Source organism: Balaenoptera musculus, chromosome 3 (assembly GCF_009873245.2).
Source record: "Balaenoptera musculus isolate JJ_BM4_2016_0621 chromosome 3, mBalMus1.pri.v3, whole genome shotgun sequence".
Taxonomy (NCBI): domain Eukaryota; kingdom Metazoa; phylum Chordata; class Mammalia; order Artiodactyla; family Balaenopteridae; genus Balaenoptera; species Balaenoptera musculus.
The window spans coordinates 41,364,386-41,382,041 of record NC_045787.1 but is presented as its reverse complement, the minus strand read 5'-3'; the positions used below and the strand labels follow the sequence as shown (position 1 = coordinate 41,382,041).

At 34.8% G+C, this 17,656-nt stretch overlaps 1 protein-coding gene across 1 annotated transcript in view; it reads left to right on the top strand.

The window, feature by feature from the left end:
* The window catches only part of DHX29 (DExH-box helicase 29), a 47,680-nt gene extending 30,594 nt beyond the window's left edge, over positions 1-17,086 (top strand). Inside the window, exons 16-27 of the mRNA XM_036849061.1 lie at positions 117-234; positions 1,247-1,331; positions 2,868-2,956; positions 3,914-4,042; positions 4,132-4,207; positions 4,920-5,144; positions 6,238-6,374; positions 6,782-6,875; positions 11,626-11,928; positions 12,725-12,856; positions 13,992-14,088; positions 16,796-17,086. Of these exons, the coding sequence (XP_036704956.1) occupies positions 117-234; positions 1,247-1,331; positions 2,868-2,956; positions 3,914-4,042; positions 4,132-4,207; positions 4,920-5,144; positions 6,238-6,374; positions 6,782-6,875; positions 11,626-11,928; positions 12,725-12,856; positions 13,992-14,088; positions 16,796-16,842 (1,532 nt within the window). The 3' untranslated portion in view covers positions 16,843-17,086. The remainder of the gene's footprint in view (positions 1-116; positions 235-1,246; positions 1,332-2,867; positions 2,957-3,913; positions 4,043-4,131; positions 4,208-4,919; positions 5,145-6,237; positions 6,375-6,781; positions 6,876-11,625; positions 11,929-12,724; positions 12,857-13,991; positions 14,089-16,795) is intronic.
* Positions 17,087-17,656: the final 570 nt, after the last annotated feature.

Genomic DNA, 17,656 nt, shown 5'->3' with positions numbered 1-17,656 from the left:
CTATTTCTAATGTGTCTCCATTTGTTTTGATAAAACTTTTCTAACTGGAGATGTTCTATTAATATCTTATACGCTGTTCCTTATTTTTGAATATTGTATCTTTTTAAAAATTTCAGACAGAAGTCCCCAGTTCAAAAATGTTGAAGGAGCAGTACTGATCTTTTTACCAGGCCTTGCTCATATTCAACAGTTGTATGATCTCTTATCAACTGACAGAAGATTTTTTTCAGAACGGTAACTACAAATCTTCATTATATTCCTGGTAGTTTTAAAACAGAAAAATCTTTTGCACATTAAAACTCTTGATCAGAACTTTCAAAGTCTTTTCACCTTTAGTTAAAATTGTCCATGGCAAAGCTCTTTATTTTCTTTTAACATTTCTATTATAGCATTTTATCTACTAAAATTTTTAGGTACTATTTCTACATTTGTTTTAGTTTCTCAATATGATTAAGCAGAGGGAATCCTGTGGTTAAGAGTAAGATGGTGACTCCCCTCCCCAGCACACTGGATGGTGCAAAACCCTAACAGCATTGCAGTTTATCATCCATACATTTTTTTTTTAATATCTTTGAAGCACTTTTTTTTTCTTTTTAATAAATTTATTTATTTATTTATTTTTGGCTGCATTGGGTCTTCGTTGCTGCGTGTGGGCTTTCCTCTAGTTGCGGCGAGCAGGGGCTACTCTTCGGTGCGGTGTGCTGGCTTCTCGTTGTGGTGGCTTCTCTTGTTGCAGAGCACGGTCTCTAGGTGCACGGGCTTCAGTAGCTGTGGCTTGTGGACTCTAGAGCGCAGGCTCAGTAGTTGTGGCGCACGGGCTTAGTTGCTCCAGGTTATGTGGGATCTTCCCGGACTAGGGCTCGAACCCGTGACCCCTGCATTGGCAGGTGGATTCTTAACCACTGTGCCACCAGGGAAGCCCATCCATACATATTGAATTGGCTTTTTACTATGCCTGTTTTGATACAGTTTATTACCACTGTTATGGTTATAACTTCAGCATCAGAATATATTTTTAAAATTCTTTAAACCCTACATTCCATATAATTCATTCATATTAAGTTTTTTCTCTTTGATGAGTATATATGGGGTTTCACTGTACCATTTTCAGAACTTCTGTGTGTGTTTAAAATTTTTCATAATAAAAAATTTAAAAATTGCTTTCTATTTGCAAATAAATTTTGTTATTCTTTGCAGTGTCTTCTAAAGAGAAACTCTTGCTAAGAACTATGATTTTAACTTTCAGATATAAAGTGATAGCTCTGCATTCTATTCTTTCAACTCAAGATCAAGCTGCAGCATTCACACTTCCTCCTCAAGGAGTCAGGAAGGTAAACTTCAGTACAGCAAATTTATATGTGATCCAACTGAGAATATTTCATAAAAGTGTTATGACTTTTTATCATCAAAGACAGTTGTAAATATTAAGTGCCTTATAGTGCATGCAGACTCCAGATGCTCGGCAGCTTAACATAATCAAAAGTGAACCCAATATTAAAATTCAATTTATATTAGGTGTTTATGTTTATATTATATGTTATTAATAACTTTAGGGGAGTGGTAGTTTAAAAATATGGCATGGATGTTGCTTATGAAAAGAAAAATCACTACTATTCCTTAAAGAAGATATCACAAAGGATGTTGGATATCAGGAGCTACTTGAATCCTGGGAGGATTCTTTTTTGTTCTCTTTGCTACTCATCCCTGATTATTTTTGCAATACAGAGACCATTAGGTTAGGAAACAATCTAAGTGTTTTCATCGTCTCCTCTGTTCGGATGCTGAACGAAGAGATACTTGGCAAAGAGAGTTTCTCAGATTTTGACCCTCTCTTAGGCGGGGGGCAAAAAAGAGCACAATGTAGAAACTCTGGGGAACACAGAGCTCCCAGCAAGAGCCTGCACTCTAATGCAGGAGGCCTGGGCTCTTGTCCCTAAGCTGCTGCCATGTCTGTGACCTTTGGCAACCCACTCTGCTTCCTTTCTCATCTTTAAACAGGAGCTGGATTAAACTTATGGTTTTCTAACTGTGCTCTGAAACCTCCAGGGGTTCAGAGGCTGTGTGCTCTTATCTGTAACATTTGGCTTCCCTGTAACATTTTGTCTTAAGAAAAGAATTCCACCTCTAAAAGCTTCGATCACCTAGGTCCCATCTAAATCTTAATAATCTGGGTTCTGTTTCCTAGAATAAATGAGTAAGAAAAGCAAGCATTCAGTATTGAGATAGAGTGATAATATATTGAATTTGACCTAGAATTTCCTAAATGTTTTACCTCCAAGGACTCAACAGAAAAAAAAAAAGAAGAAACAAACAAACAAAAAAGCCACAAGAAGATTGCACTATTCAGCCATCACCATTAAGAAATTTTGAGCTAGAAAGGGACTTAAGAAGTCATCTATTTCTACCTTGTAATTTGCAGGTCAGGTAATTGGAGGCCAGAGAGGTAAAATGACTTGCCCAGGTCACAAAGCTAATAAGTAGCAGAGCCAGGGCAACAACCCACCAGTTCTTCTTACTGAAGAACTATTACTTTTTTTTCTACTTAACTGTGAAGTTTCTGCTGAGCAGTCTCCATTCTCTGATCCAATTTCCCATTCCATGTATGTCATTTTTAAGATGACTGACTAGAATTAGGGGACTGGTATTTTTGTTGGAATAAGAATCTATAACTTTAATTAATAAGCTAAGGTGATAAAATTAATTAGAGCAAATTTAAATTACACAGTAATAGCAATTAGATTGTGAATTTTTGTAAATAAAATTGTAATTCATTTTTTAAAATTCATTGGCTAAACTATCCAAAGGAGTTTAAATGATGGCACATTGCTGAAAGTTGTTACCTAAATGTTTTGGCTTTTTATTTTCAGATTGTTTTAGCAACAAATATTGCAGAGACGGGTATCACTATTCCAGATGTTGTATTTGTAATTGATACCGGAAGAACGAAAGAAAATAAGTAAGTTTGAATTTTCCAAATCAAAACATTTTTAACCTGAAAAGGGCTTGGGACCCTTGAATTCTTAGGAGACATCAGAATCATTCCAATTTTAGTACATGTGCTGCTGAAGCAAGCATTAGATCACAGAATCATATCAGGAAAATCTCAAATGTCCTAATTCTGCCCAAAACAAAAAGTCTCAGAGAAACTGTAGGGAAGTTTAAAATGTCTGAGAATAAATGTTAAAATTCATGTCATCAGTTTTCCCATAAGTAATGTCAATGTATTGCTACTTTTAGAAAAGTGCTGAGAAAATATTCAGAACATAAATTTTTATAAATTAGTTTATAAATTAATGTTTTACAAAAGCATTATTTATGGGATTACAAAAAAAAGAGCATGAGTTTTAGAATCAGAGTTGGATTATAAATCTATGATCTATAATCTTGAGCAAGTAATATGACCATCAGTTATAATCATCAGTTTCCTCATATGTAAATGGGAAAAATTAAAATTTCATAATTGAAAGTGCCTAGTACAGTAATTGGCACATAATAGATAACTTTAACTGAATCTTCAACAGAAAGATTATTACTTTATAAATGTTTTAATGTTTATATTTCACAAATAAGGGAGACCACCTTAGTAGTCTATTGTAATCTATATACACTGTCCCTAATATTAGGAAACTGCAGCAATATTTGGAAGTGAGTATGACTATCCAGTACAAAATAAACTCTTGATTTTTTTAATTGTACCTGTAGAGGAGGTGTTTTCAGGGTTGAACTGTATCTTGTGAAAGGTGCGTTGAATTGTAACGTTCACAGCGGCATTTCTCAAACTCTCAGAATTCTTATTGCATAATTAAGAGGCACTCTAATCTTAAACTTAATTTTAGAGTCAAATATTTCCAGTTTTCTCAGATTTTGATTTCAGTCAATTATCTACATATTCTCTCCTAAAACATTTCTCTAGGTACCATGAAAGCAGTCAGATGAGTTCTTTGGTGGAGACGTTTGTCAGCAAAGCAAGTGCTCTGCAGCGCCAGGGGAGAGCTGGGCGCGTCAGAGGTGGCTTCTGTTTCCGAATGTACACGAGAGAAAGGTATGGCATAGCCCGGAAATTAAAAACACATAAACCAGTACAGTGTGACATTTCTGATAGTATGTATTTAGTATTATTTTATTTTTCAGATTTGAAGGCTTTATGGACTATTCTGTTCCTGAAATCTTGCGTGTGCCTTTGGAGGAATTATGTCTTCATATTATGGTAATCCCAGAGGAACTTAGATGAATTTTTTGTTCTTCACCCCTTTCTGGGCAGGCGGGTGGGACGAAGACTTAAACTTATCTTACCTTCTGTTGCTCTAGATTTTCAAGTATTTTATTTACTCTTCTTTAATAAATGCCCCCTTCCCCCATCTTTTGTAAGTAAACCCACTGTGCTTTAAGTCTGCCATAGGCACTCATAGTTTTTAGATGAAAATATAGACTCATAACCTAGACCAGTAGTTCTCAACTGGGGACGATATTGCTCACCAGGGAAAAACTGGAATGTCAAGAAACATTTTTGGTTGTCAGAACTGGGGGGAGAGGGAGACCATGCTATGGACATCTAGTGGGTCAAGGCCAGGGATGCTGCTAAACATTCTACAATGAACAGCACAGTCCCCTAAAACAGAATTATCCGGCCCCAAATAACAATAGAGCTGGACTTGAGAAATCCTAGCCTAGACCAAAGGCTTCCTACTCTGACAGATCTATAATATCCTTCAGTTCTCAGATTTTTGATTCTATAAAAATCAGAAATGAGGAAACTAAAAATATGGACTGGAAGATCTCATCCTCTTTGCTACTCCCTTAATAGACACAGACATTTATCCTCCTTGCTTAAAATTTTACTTAAATTTAGTTCCAGTTTGACCATCTCTTTGTTAATTCTTTCTGATCACATACTAATTTATCACTTTTTCAATCTGCAGAAATGCAATCTTGGTTCTCCTGAAGATTTCCTCTCCAAAGCTTTAGATCCTCCTCAACTTCAAGTAATCAGCAATGCAATGAATTTACTCCGAAAAATTGGAGCTTGTGAACTAAATGAGCCTAAACTGACTCCATTGGGCCAACACCTTGCAGCTTTGCCTGTGAATGTCAAAATTGGCAAGATGCTTATTTTTGGTGCCATTTTTGGCTGTCTTGATCCAGTGGTAAGACAAACAACACTGCTGCTTCTTCACTGTAAATATCATTTTGGCTGGGGACGTATTAAGTTAGAACAAATTTTAACTTTTATTTTTTTTAACTAACAGAATGTCTGTACTAACATTAAAACCAGGAAATCTAAATGCTTAATGAGAATTTTTGAATATTTAACTTTTTATATTTATATACAAGAAAATCATCCATTTACTAAGTGTATTGTAGGTACTATTTTGTAAAAGGGTTTTGGCTTGTCTAGACTTTTGCTATCAAACATCCCACTTGAAATATTTTTACTTAATTGAATATACAGTAAGTGATTCTTAGAGCGTTTTGAACTCCGCACATAAGTAGAATCAAAACTTCCTTTTTTCTGAGTTACCTCTGAGCTAGCAATTACCAGCGATTCTGTTTTCTCAAATTATCTCAGAATTAACAAACTTTGTGACTCTGAATCTCTTGGCTCATATGCCTGCTCTGCCATTCCAACTTTCCAGCTATATCAAGTTGTGGCCTTTTCTGGGACTACAAATCAAGGCTGTTTGAAAATGAAATGGAGAGAGTATGACTTACTCTAGTCTCTTTTTTTCTAGTATCAGATATAGATACTCACCAGAATTGTGTTGAGTCCAAGAAATATCCTCTGCCATGACAGTTGATCTGAAAAGCTGCAACAACAACAACAAATGGGTTGTTATGTAGTCCAGATTATGTAAGAAGTATTTAAAGAGCATTGCAGACAATGGAAATTCAGGCTAGGAGTCAAGATCCCTGAGCTGTGGTTAAGGGATTTCTTTTAACTGTGTGACAGACTATAAATCACACAAATATTCATTTTTTTAAATCTCTGATTCTGGTGGTATTACTTCCCTACCCACAAAGATGGTGTAAAAGTAAAGTGATAAATGTTTAAAATTCCATAAAATGAAACTAAAAGTAACTAATTAAAATGAAAATATGTAGCTATTATAGAACACGATAAATTGAAAAGAAGAAACGTGCAACTTGAAAGTGCAATTGTTTTATGATTTGCTTTCTATTTCAAATCAGCTTTCAATATATACCTCTTTAATGACAAAGTTTTTGGTTATTTATGGATAGGCAACACTAGCTGCAGTTATGACAGAGAAGTCTCCTTTTACCACACCAATTGGTCGAAAAGATGAAGCAGATCTTGCAAAATCAGCTTTGGCTATGGCAGATTCAGACCATCTGACGATCTACAATGCATATCTGGGGTAAAGAAATAATCTGGGTTTTGTCAGTAGGTCAAACCTGAGGGTATTTACTTTTTAAAAAAATTTATTTTTGACTTTTATTAAAAAGATACATTTAAGATTTAAATTTATTTTTAGTTACTGCATCTGTCAAGTTGAATTATTTTAAAGATTCACATTTTTATAATCCTAAAATTTACGAATGTACTCTGTATTATTATGTGTATATTACCTTGTACTTGAAGTTATGAATTTACTGTTATACATGAACAAAAAATATCTGTATTGTAATTGAAATTCTTACATACAATTGGCTAGTTCCTAAAACTTCCTCTTTTGATATGATTATAATGTAATTAAAGCTTTGGTTAGTACATATGAAAAAGAGTTTCGAAGCATATTAAAATTTGGTCATTTTACTTATGTAGATGGAAGAAAGCACGGCAAGAAGGAGGCTATCGTTCTGAAATAGCATACTGCCGGAGGAACTTTCTTAATAGAACATCACTGTTAACCCTAGAGGTAAGTCTTAATGCAACTATCTTAATTCAGGGTCATATAGTCAAGAGGATTAATTTGGAAAAAGAAATGCCTAGGATAGTGCTTGACACATAGTAAGGGTTTAATAAACATTTGCTGAATTAATAAATTTGTGATTTTTTGTTTTGTTTATCCCAGCAGTTAACCTGTATTACACAGTGATTCAAAATAGTATGTAACAATCATAATATATTCAGGAAATGATCAAAGATGCAACATGATTTCATAGAAATAACACTAGCTTGGGAATTAGGATAGTTGTCTATTCAGCAGCTCAGCTTGGGGAAGGTTAATTAAGTCTCAGTTTCTCATTTTAAAAAATAGAATTGAATTGGGGATATTCTATAGTTTTTCTTAACTCTGATAATCAGCTGTTATTTTTAATTATTATGGAAATTTTCAAACATACAAAATAGTATAGGGAACTCCTGGGTACTCATTTCCCACTTCCGTAATTATCAACATGTGCTCAACCTTGTTTTACTTATACTCCTGTTAATCCACTATCTGCCCTCTAGATTATTCTGAAGCAAATCCCAGGCGTCAGATTGTTATATGTCTCTGAAGTATAGGACTATTTTTTTCTTTAACATTACCATGCCTTAAAAAATAACTCCTTAATATCATCAACTATACAGTATTTAAATATCCCTGATTATCTCATAAATGTTTCTTTACAGCTAGTTCAAATCATGATCCACACAAGGTCCACACATTGATTGATATGTCTCAAGTTTAGTACATTTAAAGGGAAATGGTGTTTAGTGCAGACATGCTATAAAAGTATTCATAACCTCTCACACAATTCCCATAACCTCTCACATAATTCCCCTATTCTATGCTCATATTTTAAAAGGTTAAAAAATATTTTTATTCCCATATAATTTGACCAATTTTTGTGTGTGTAATTTAAAATAACTGCTGAACCTAGTACCTAAGCATCTATTAGGTGCTTAGTCAATATTTTTGAACTAATGAATAAAAACTAGATTATTAGATTAGCCTAACAGTGTACTTCTATAATGTCAGATATGCAGTAGACTTGAAGAATGCAAGAAAAAATAAATAAAAATAAAATAACTGCTGAGATGACAGCAGGGACTTTGCTAAGTGGAATAAACTTTGTCCTTCTTGAAGCAGAAAAAGGGATAAATTGAAAAAACAGATACCTCTGGGCCAGCTGACTGGGGTTCAAGATATGGAGAGCTAATCAACACTCCTTTATCTCCACTCCACTTCCTCCCAACCTCCAAGTTGCCTCCCACCCCCTTCCTTCTATGAGCCTTTTCTTCACCTCCCCTGGGCCGCAAGGTTTTCAATCTCTTTACCAGCTTTGTGGTGTGGCAGCAACTGTTTGGTCTTTCCTCTCCTGGACTTAAAGTCCCTTAAGTCCCAAACCAGAAGCCTAAAGTAAATCGTAAATGTACACTTCACCTTTTAATCACTTGTATCCTGTTTACTTTAAAATGCTTATCCTCCCTGTAGTATTTTAGTTGATTGGCACTACTAGAGGTAGAGAAAGATTTTAGGCAACAAGTTTAGATTGTTGCCATTAATAAACTTTGTCAGAGTTCTTTAGGAAATTAAGATGTTTCCCAGAGACAAATGAAGAAGGTTCTTGCAGTCTAGGATCAGAGTCCTCTGTAATTCTTCCTTACTGTTCTCTATGTGACCATCCTTATTGAGTAAAAATGTTGAAAGGAGAGCTACTGTGGAAGTAAATAGACTGAATGAAAATGCGTTCAGGTACATTTTTATTGCTCTCACATTTTAGACATTCTTATTTTATGACATCTAAAGTCTTGAGAAGATAACCTATACAAAATCAGTTGATGTTACGGAATCAGATGACTCCATTTAATCCTTGACTTTCCAGTATCTTCCTCCCTAATGTAATTTGGGCTGTAGTTAACTAAAAATTTGGCATACTGTTAATCTTGTTTTAATTGATGTATGGTTGATTTACAACATAATATTCATTTCAGGTATACAGCATAGTGATTCGGTATTTTTATAGTTTATACTCCATTAAAGGTTATTACACAATAATGGCTATAACTCCCTGTGATGTACAATATATCCTAGTTGCTCGTCTGTTTTATACATACTAGTGTATATCTCTTAATTCCACATCCCTATCTTGCCCCTCCCCCTTTCCCTTCCTCCACTGGTAATCACTTGTTTGTTCTCTGTATCTGTGAGTCTCTTTCTGTTTTGCTGTATACATTTGTTTATTTTAGATTCCACAAGTAAGTGATATCATACAGTATCTGTCTTTCTCTGTCTGCCTTATTTCACTAAGCATAATACTCTTTAGATCCATCCACACTGCTGCAAATGGCAGGATTTCATTTTTATTTTTACTAAAATTTTTTTTTGAATTTTATTTTTTTTAATACAGCAGGTTCTTATTAGTCATCTATTGTATACATATTAGTGTATATATGTCAACCCCAATCTCCCAGTCCATTCTGTGCCACCTCCGCTTTCCCCCCTTGGTGTCCATACTTTTGTTCTCTACATCTGTGTCTCTATTTCTGCCTTGCAAACCGGTTCATCAGTACCATTTTTCTAGATTCTACATATATGTGTTAATACGATATTTGTTTTTCTCTCTGACTTACTTCACTCTGTATGACAGTCTCTAGGTCCCTCCACGTCTCTACAAATGACCCAATTTCGTTCCTTTTTATGACTGAGTAATATTCCATTGGGTATATGTACCACATCTTCTTTATCCATTCGTCTGTCGATAGGCATTTAGTTTGCTTCCATGACCTGGCTGTTGTAAATAGTGCTGCAATGAACATTGGGGTGCATGTGTCTTTCTGAATTACAGTTTTCTCCAGATATATGCCCAGTAGTGGGATTGCTGGGTCATATGATAATTCTATTTTTAGTTTTTTAAGGAACCTCCATACTGTTCTCCATAGTAGCTGTATCAATTTACATTCCCACCAACAGTGCAAGAGGGTTCCCTTTTCTCCACACCCTCTCCAGCATTTGTTGTTTGTAGATTTTCTGATGATGGCCATTCTGACCGGTATGAGGTGATACCTCATTATAGTTTTGATTTGCATTTCTCTAATAATTAGTGATGTTGAACAGCTTTTCATGTGCCTCTTGGCCATCTGTATGTCTTTGGAGAAATGTCTGTTTAGGTCTTCGGCCCATTTTTTGATTGGGTTGTTTGTTTTTTTAATATTGAGCTGTGTGAGCTGTTTATATATTTTGGAGGTTAATCCTTTGTCCGTTGATTCGTTTGCAAATATTTTCTCCCATTCTGAGGGTTGTCTTTTCATCTTTCGTCTAAAATTTTACTATAATATTAGATATTTATGGAACTTGAGGAATAGTAATATATTAAGACATTTCTTCACAAGTATTGGCTGGTGCTAAACTTGAAAATAAACTGATATATTAATAAAATGCATAATCTGAACAGTTGGCTAAACTAACAAGATATTATTTATACAAAGACTAATGCACAAAAATATATACTTTTTAAACAAATAAATTTATTTATTTATTTTTGGTTGCTTTGGGTCTTCGTTGCTGTGCGCAGGCTTTCTCTAGTTGCAGCGAGCGGGGGCCCCTCTTCGTTGTGGTGTGTGGGCTTCTCATTGCGGTGGCCTCTCTTGTTGCAGAGCACAGGCTCTAGGAGCGTGGGCTTCAGTAGTTGTGGCATGCAGGCTCAGTATTTGTGGCTCGCAGCTCTAGAGCACAGGCTCAGTAGTTGTGGCGCATGGGCTTCATTGCTCTGCGGCATGTGGGATCTTCCCGGACCAGGGCTCGAACCTGTGTCTCCTGCATTGGCAGGTGGATTCTTAACCACTGTGCCACCAGGGAAGCCCAAGATATATACTTTATGCTGCTGGCTTTACTTAGTAATATGATGGACTAGGAAAATATTTAACAAATATTAATATTTATAATAAGGCTAAAAATGAAAAATTTTAGCATGCCAAATTTCCACAAAGGCTGTTTTTAATTGAGGTATAGTTGATTTACAGTATTAATAAGTTTCAGGTGTATCACAGTGATTCACAAATTTTAAAGATTATGGTTCATTTATAGTTATTATAAAATATTGGGTGTATTCCATGTGCTGGCAATATATCCTTGTAACTTACTTATTTTATACATAGTAGTTTGTACCTCTTAGTCCCCTATCCCTATCTTGCCCCTCCCTCCTTCCCTCTCCCCACTGGTAACCACTAGTTTGTTCTCTATGTCTGTGAGTCTGTTTCTTTTGTGTTATATTCCCTAGTTTTATTTTTTAGATTCCACATATAAGTGATAACACACAGTATTTGTCTTTCTCTGTCTGACATATTTCACTAAGCATAATGCCCTCCAGGTCCATCCAAGTTGTAGCAAATGGCAAAAATTCATTCTTTTTTTTATGGTTAAGTAATATTCCATTGTATATACATACATCATCTTCTTTATCCATTTGTCTATTGATGGACATTTGGGTTTTTTCCATATCTTGGCTATTGTAAATGGTGCTGCTATGAACATTGCAGTTCATGTATCTTTTCGAGTTAGTGTTTTTGTTTTTTCCAGATATATGCCCAGGAGTGAGATTGCTGGATCATGTCGTAATTCTGTTTTTAGCTTTTTGGCATCCTGTCAATTTTGATAGGAAACAGTAATATAAAATACAAGGTTGGTTGGCACCTTCTCTATTTTAATTATGATCTTGTCTCTTTTCAACAAACCAATCCAGGATGTAAAGCAGGAGTTAATAAAGTTGGTTAAGGCAGCAGGATTTTTATCATCTACAACTTCCAGTGGCTTGGAAGGAAACAGAGCCTCACAGACCCTTTCCTTCCAAGAAATTGCCCTTCTTAAAGCTGTACTTACTGCTGGACTGTATGACAATGTGGGGAAGATAATCTATACAAAATCAGTTGACGTTACAGAAAAATTGGCTTGCATTGTGGAGACAGCCCAAGGCAAAGCACAAGTACATCCATCCTCAGTAAATCGAGATTTGCAAACTTATGGATGGCTTTTATACCAGGAGAAGGTAAAGTACTCATTCTTAAATTCCAATATTCAGGGCATTATTCTAGAAATCAGTCATAAGAAATTAGGATGCCCAGCAGATATCGTATTTGGTTCTTAAATTGAGCTATTCATGTTTGTTTATATTCGAAATCAAGATGTACATGGTTTCTCAACAAAAACATGTAACATGTCTTTTTTCCACATTTCCAAATAAGGGAGACATGGGATGGGATAGAACTATATATGATGTGGCAACAGTTCGAGTCACAGTGCAACCTAAGATAATTTAATAGCAAATATTTGTAGATAACAATTAAAACAGTAAACCTTTTGAATCATAGCTCATTAAATTAATAAAGATCCATAATTTCAAGCATTGGCTTGAATAACTCCCAGCATATCATCAAACTTAAATGTGTAAAATGTGACAAATTCCTGACTAATGGCCATTGCTGAACCTTGCTTTAGAAACCAGACACCCTGAAACTTAATCATAATTTTATTGTTGCATTAATTATTTAACAGCATTAGCATAAAATTGCTTGTTCATAGTCTCATTTATGTTCAAGGTATATAATTCAGCCTTACAATTAATGTTTAAAATCCTTTTAATAGTATAAATGCAGAGGTGGTGACTCTGATTATTATAAAATTGACAAATTATGCACATAAGAGAATGTAGGCATGTAGCTTTATAAAACCTGATTTAAAATATATAGTAGCAAATTATAGAAAAATGCTTACATGAAACGGATAAATGAATTTTTTATATTTTTAGGCTGTAAAGTGTTTTTTTCCTCTCTGTTTTTATGCAGATACGGTATGCCCGAGTATATTTGAGGGAAACTACCCTTATAACCCCTTTTCCAGTTTTACTTTTTGGTGGTGACATAGAAGTTCAACACCGGGAACGTCTTCTCTCTGTTGATGGCTGGATCTATTTTCAGGTACATGCTACAACTGATCTTATTGATTATATTAAAATTTCTACTTCCAGTACCACTGAGGTAGTTTTTTTTTTTAATTTTATTGGAGTTTGCATAATTTCTTCCAATAATTTGACTTAAAATAGAAGACTTACTTATTTTATCTTGCCTATATGGTTTTAAATCTGTTTAATTTGAAAATCAAATTATATTGCTATTACAGATTTCATTTATTGTCAGTAATAATTATAATTTGCCATGTGTTGTATACTTCAGTAGTTAACTTTACATGGATTATCCCTAATTTAATACCCTAACAGTCTTGTTAGATAATTTCTATAGTTTCTTTCTATAGACAAGGCACTTAAGCTCAGTGAGAAGTTAAATAACTTACCTAGGTTACATGGATTGTTAATGGTAGAGCAAGGTTTAAACCTAGAACTGTCTGATCCTCAAACTCATGCTCCTTCTGCTATATTGTGCCACCTATAAAGAGACACAGATTCATAGCTTAAATGCATATTGTCACATTCTTCATTCTTCTCTGGAAAAATTAGACCAACCAGTGCTACAGGCAATAAGTCTATTTCTCTGTAACTCATCAACATTGACCAGTTTAAGCAAATCTAATACATTCTGCTGATATACCATGATAGCTGTTTGTCTAAGACTGGAGATGTAAATTTTAAAGGCAACTTAAAAAAATAGGTGCAGTTCTCACAAAGAGGCTGAGGTGGTAGTAGAGTTCTATAACTGGATTGTGGTGATGGTTGCACAACTCTATAAATTAACTAAAAATCATTGGATTGTATACAATGAGTAAATTTTTTATAATCTATAAATTATACCTCAATAAAGCTTTTTTTAAAAATTCCATTTTAAAAACTGTAGTAAGAGAAGAAAACAAACAATTGAAATAATGGTTGCTTTATTTTGGAAAGAGATATCAAATTTATGGGTACTTAATAAGGAAATTGAAGTTTATGTATCTTAGCTACAGGAAGTGATTTATTTATATTTTTCCTATAACGTTTTATATTAAAGTCAAGATGTGCTAAAGCATATTGTAAGGTATACATGCTTACTTTGATTTTATTTAAACACATTCCCACTCCCTGGGATTAACATTGTTCAATTTGTTATCTCCTCTCTATAGGCACCTGTTAAGATAGCTGTCATTTTCAAGCAGCTAAGAATTCTCATTGATTCTGTTTTAAGAAAAAAGCTTGAAAATCCTAAGATGTCCCTTGAAAGTAAGTGTTTGATTATTATGTAGGTAGAAAACAGTATACTTTTAAACACTGGCATACACTATAGCTCATTGAGGCTTAAATTCCATGTGATTAAAAATTACTTTAATAAAATTTATTTTATGCTGAATTCCATCAGACACAGACAGTTCTTCATTATTCACAATCTAGTTAATTCTCTTAAGATTCTTCTGGTTTACTCCTTCCTCTTCTATGCTTCACTTCTAAACTTCTGGTCATTTCACAGAAAAAGGATGATAAAACTGAGCATTTGTAATTTTGCTACTAGTTTACATACTAGTAAACTAGTGATAGTTATTATAAAAAATAAGAAAGAGGGACTTTCTCTGAGGTTCCCAGCATGTTTTCTCTACCATTCTCACAAATGCAGAGCTGTTAGTCTGTATAAAATATGTACATTATCCTTCAACAGAAATCGGCAGTGGACACCTGAGTTGCCACTTAGCCTGGTATAGTGTTTCCCAAACTTGCCAAATAATCAGAATTATCCTGGCAGTTGTTAAAAATACAAAGTCCAAAGACCTACTCCAGGCATACTGAATCTCCTCTGTGGGAGAGGCCGATGGCCATGTTATTATTTTGTAATCTCTTTTAATCTGTAACACTTCCCCTCTACTACCCTCCCCATTTTAAAATTTTTAATAAACTACGTTATTTTTCTGGTAGAATTTCTGACATTTAGGATTTGGGTGGTTGCATCTTCATGCTTTGATTTAATGTGTTTCTCTGTCTCTTTTTTTTTTTTTTTTTAATAAATTTATTTATTTTACTTATTTGAATTTGGCTGCATTTGGTCTTCGTTGCTGCGCGTGGGCTTTCTCTAGTTGCGGCGAATGGGGGGTACTCGTCTTTGCGGTGCACGGGCTTCTCATTGCGGTGGCTTCTCTTGTTGTGGAGCACGGGCTCTAGGCAGGTGGGCTTCAGTAGTTGTGGCGCGTGGGCTTCAGTAGTTGTGGCTCGTGGGCTTTAGAGCGTAGGCTCAGTAGTTGTGGTGCATGGGCTTAGTTGCTCCGCAGCATGTGGGATCTTCCCAGACCAGGGCTCGAACCCGTGTCCCCTGCATTGGCAGACGGATTCTTAACTACTACGCCACCAGGGAAGTCGCTCTGTTTCTTATATTTCCTGTAAACTGGTAGTTATATCTAGAGAGTTGATTAGAATCAGATTTTCAGGAAAAGAATATTTTTTGGTTGGTGCTATATTCCTCTCATTGCATCACATCAGTTTGGTTTTCCTGCTTTTAATGATGTTAAGAATTGATTTATTTGTTCAATGTGATTATATTTAACAAGTATCCCAGTTAATTCTCATAGTTAGGCAAGGTGGGGAGCTACTGGTCTAGTGCTACTACCCTGAAGCCTCACACTCTATGTTTATTTGCATAACTGAAGGTGAATGAATAAGCGCTAAACTGTATTAGTTTTCCTATACTGCTGGAAACTTAGATCAGGTCTTGACATATTAAGAGATGTGAGCTCTTTTCTTGAGGAACTTTGTGCACTACAACTCAGCCTTAGAAAAAATCACATTATATAAAGGACAGGTTGAACCTCAACTTTTAAATTAAGAAAAATGAATTTTAAAATGATTTCAGTGTTTCTCTTTGCCATAAAAGAGAAAGCAGAACTTGCCCTCTGATGAAGCATATATTTTTGACTTAGGGGGGAGGATAAAGTACATTAGTGTCCTCTTTCTGGACTTTATAATAAGAAAAGTTGGGATATAACACCAAGCTGTTGAAAAAGAAATAACTGAAGTTACTCTTGTACTTTCTTTTACTCTACTCTTCCTCAGACTAAAAATCATGGTTCTTTCTAGACCTGCTGTGTTCCCCTTGCAGCAGGTGACCTTTCTTTTCCTTTTCCTTTTTTTAAATGCCACTGTAGCCTCTGGGAACCAGAGTGTCAGGCCATGGGCCCCGTTATCAGAATTCTCCATTGCAATCATTGAAACATAGACCATTCTCTTACTGAAGTATCTAATAAGATACAGAATTTCGGTCTTGGAGCCCTGATAATTACAATTATCCAGAGAGTAGTTAGGAAGTCACAATATCAGACCAACTGTTTAAAAGTGGAAGCAGCTGTTAAAACCTCTAGCAAATAATGTAGCCTCTATTGGTCTATTCATCAGATTAATTGGTGTTTGATTCCTTTGTTGTGTGGAGAGGTGTGTCACTTTGACATTGACACCTCTCCAAGAGCACTTCCCAGTTAAATTTCTTTGTTTCCTTTGGACTAAACATGGAGAAATGGATAAAGAGTTCCTTATTCCTTGCCCATACTGTTGGAATCCTGACACGTTCTGAAGTATATGGAAGAGTCAAAAAAAGCCTTTAGTATATTTGAGCCAGGTGAAAAAGTTAGGAAACTTCTGTCTTAAAAGAATTTTTAAGGAAATAATTCCTTATAAAGGACCAACAGTTATATCACATCATCTCTTCAGGCCTTTACCTACTTTTTATCAAAGTAGGTGTAATACAACTATAATGATAATTAAAATAATATTTGTAGGGCAACAAATTATATTATAGAGGCATCTCTAGTTTTATAGTGAATATTGCTGTTAATTCTGTATTCTAATTTTAAAAAATCTTTTAATGAAGTATATCTGTGGTTTACATGTGTATATATTGGAAAATTAGTCAGTGATTAATTTATTCATGGGAGTTTTTTCTCCTTCCATCCAGATGACAAGATTCTACAGATCATTACCGAATTGATAAAAACAGAATAATAATTGAAACTGAAATTCATGGTCAACTGCTTTAAAAATTAAGATGAAGACAAAGTCATGAAATTATGTGAAAATGGACCATCCCATTCAGTATTTCAGTACTTAAAATGTTGGTACTAGCCATAATGTAAAGGTGGCAGAAAAAAGCACATACTTTAAACGTGTAATTTTCTAATTTCTTTTTAATGATGATTATTCTCAATGTATTTGCCACTACATTTACAATAAATTCTTTGGTATCATCCATGTTGTATACATCATTATGTGCCTTATGGGCAAGGTCTGTGTCTATAGTATCTATAACTTTGTGTTGTGATTCTCTTTGTACCCACCTCATCCTCTCTATCAGTCCTTGATGTCTAGAGAGTTTAGACCTTCTTGACCCAGAGGAGGAAATGAGCTCCAAAACCAGTTGTAATTGAATTTCCACAAAAAGGAACAACTTCACTTATTTAATATTTGATACTCAAAGTCAAAACCTAATAAGGTATACACTATTAATAGATGCCACCTATATCAGTAACATTCACTAAGTACAAAGACATAGTACTGGAGGATAGGCAGCTATAGCTAATGCTACTGTCAACTCAGGGATGAGTACCTTGCACCATTTTCCTCAGTCATAAGCTTTGATATCACTGCTCTTGAACCCTTTTTCTACCCATAATTGGATTGGTAAGGTCGGTAACTTTGAGATAGTAAAACATGCTTAGAAATTTTTCAGTGGTTTCATTTGTTTCACTTACTGAGTATCTTTGAAACTCCATCTTGATTATGTAGAGGAACTTTCCATCAAGATTGTTAAGAAACTTAA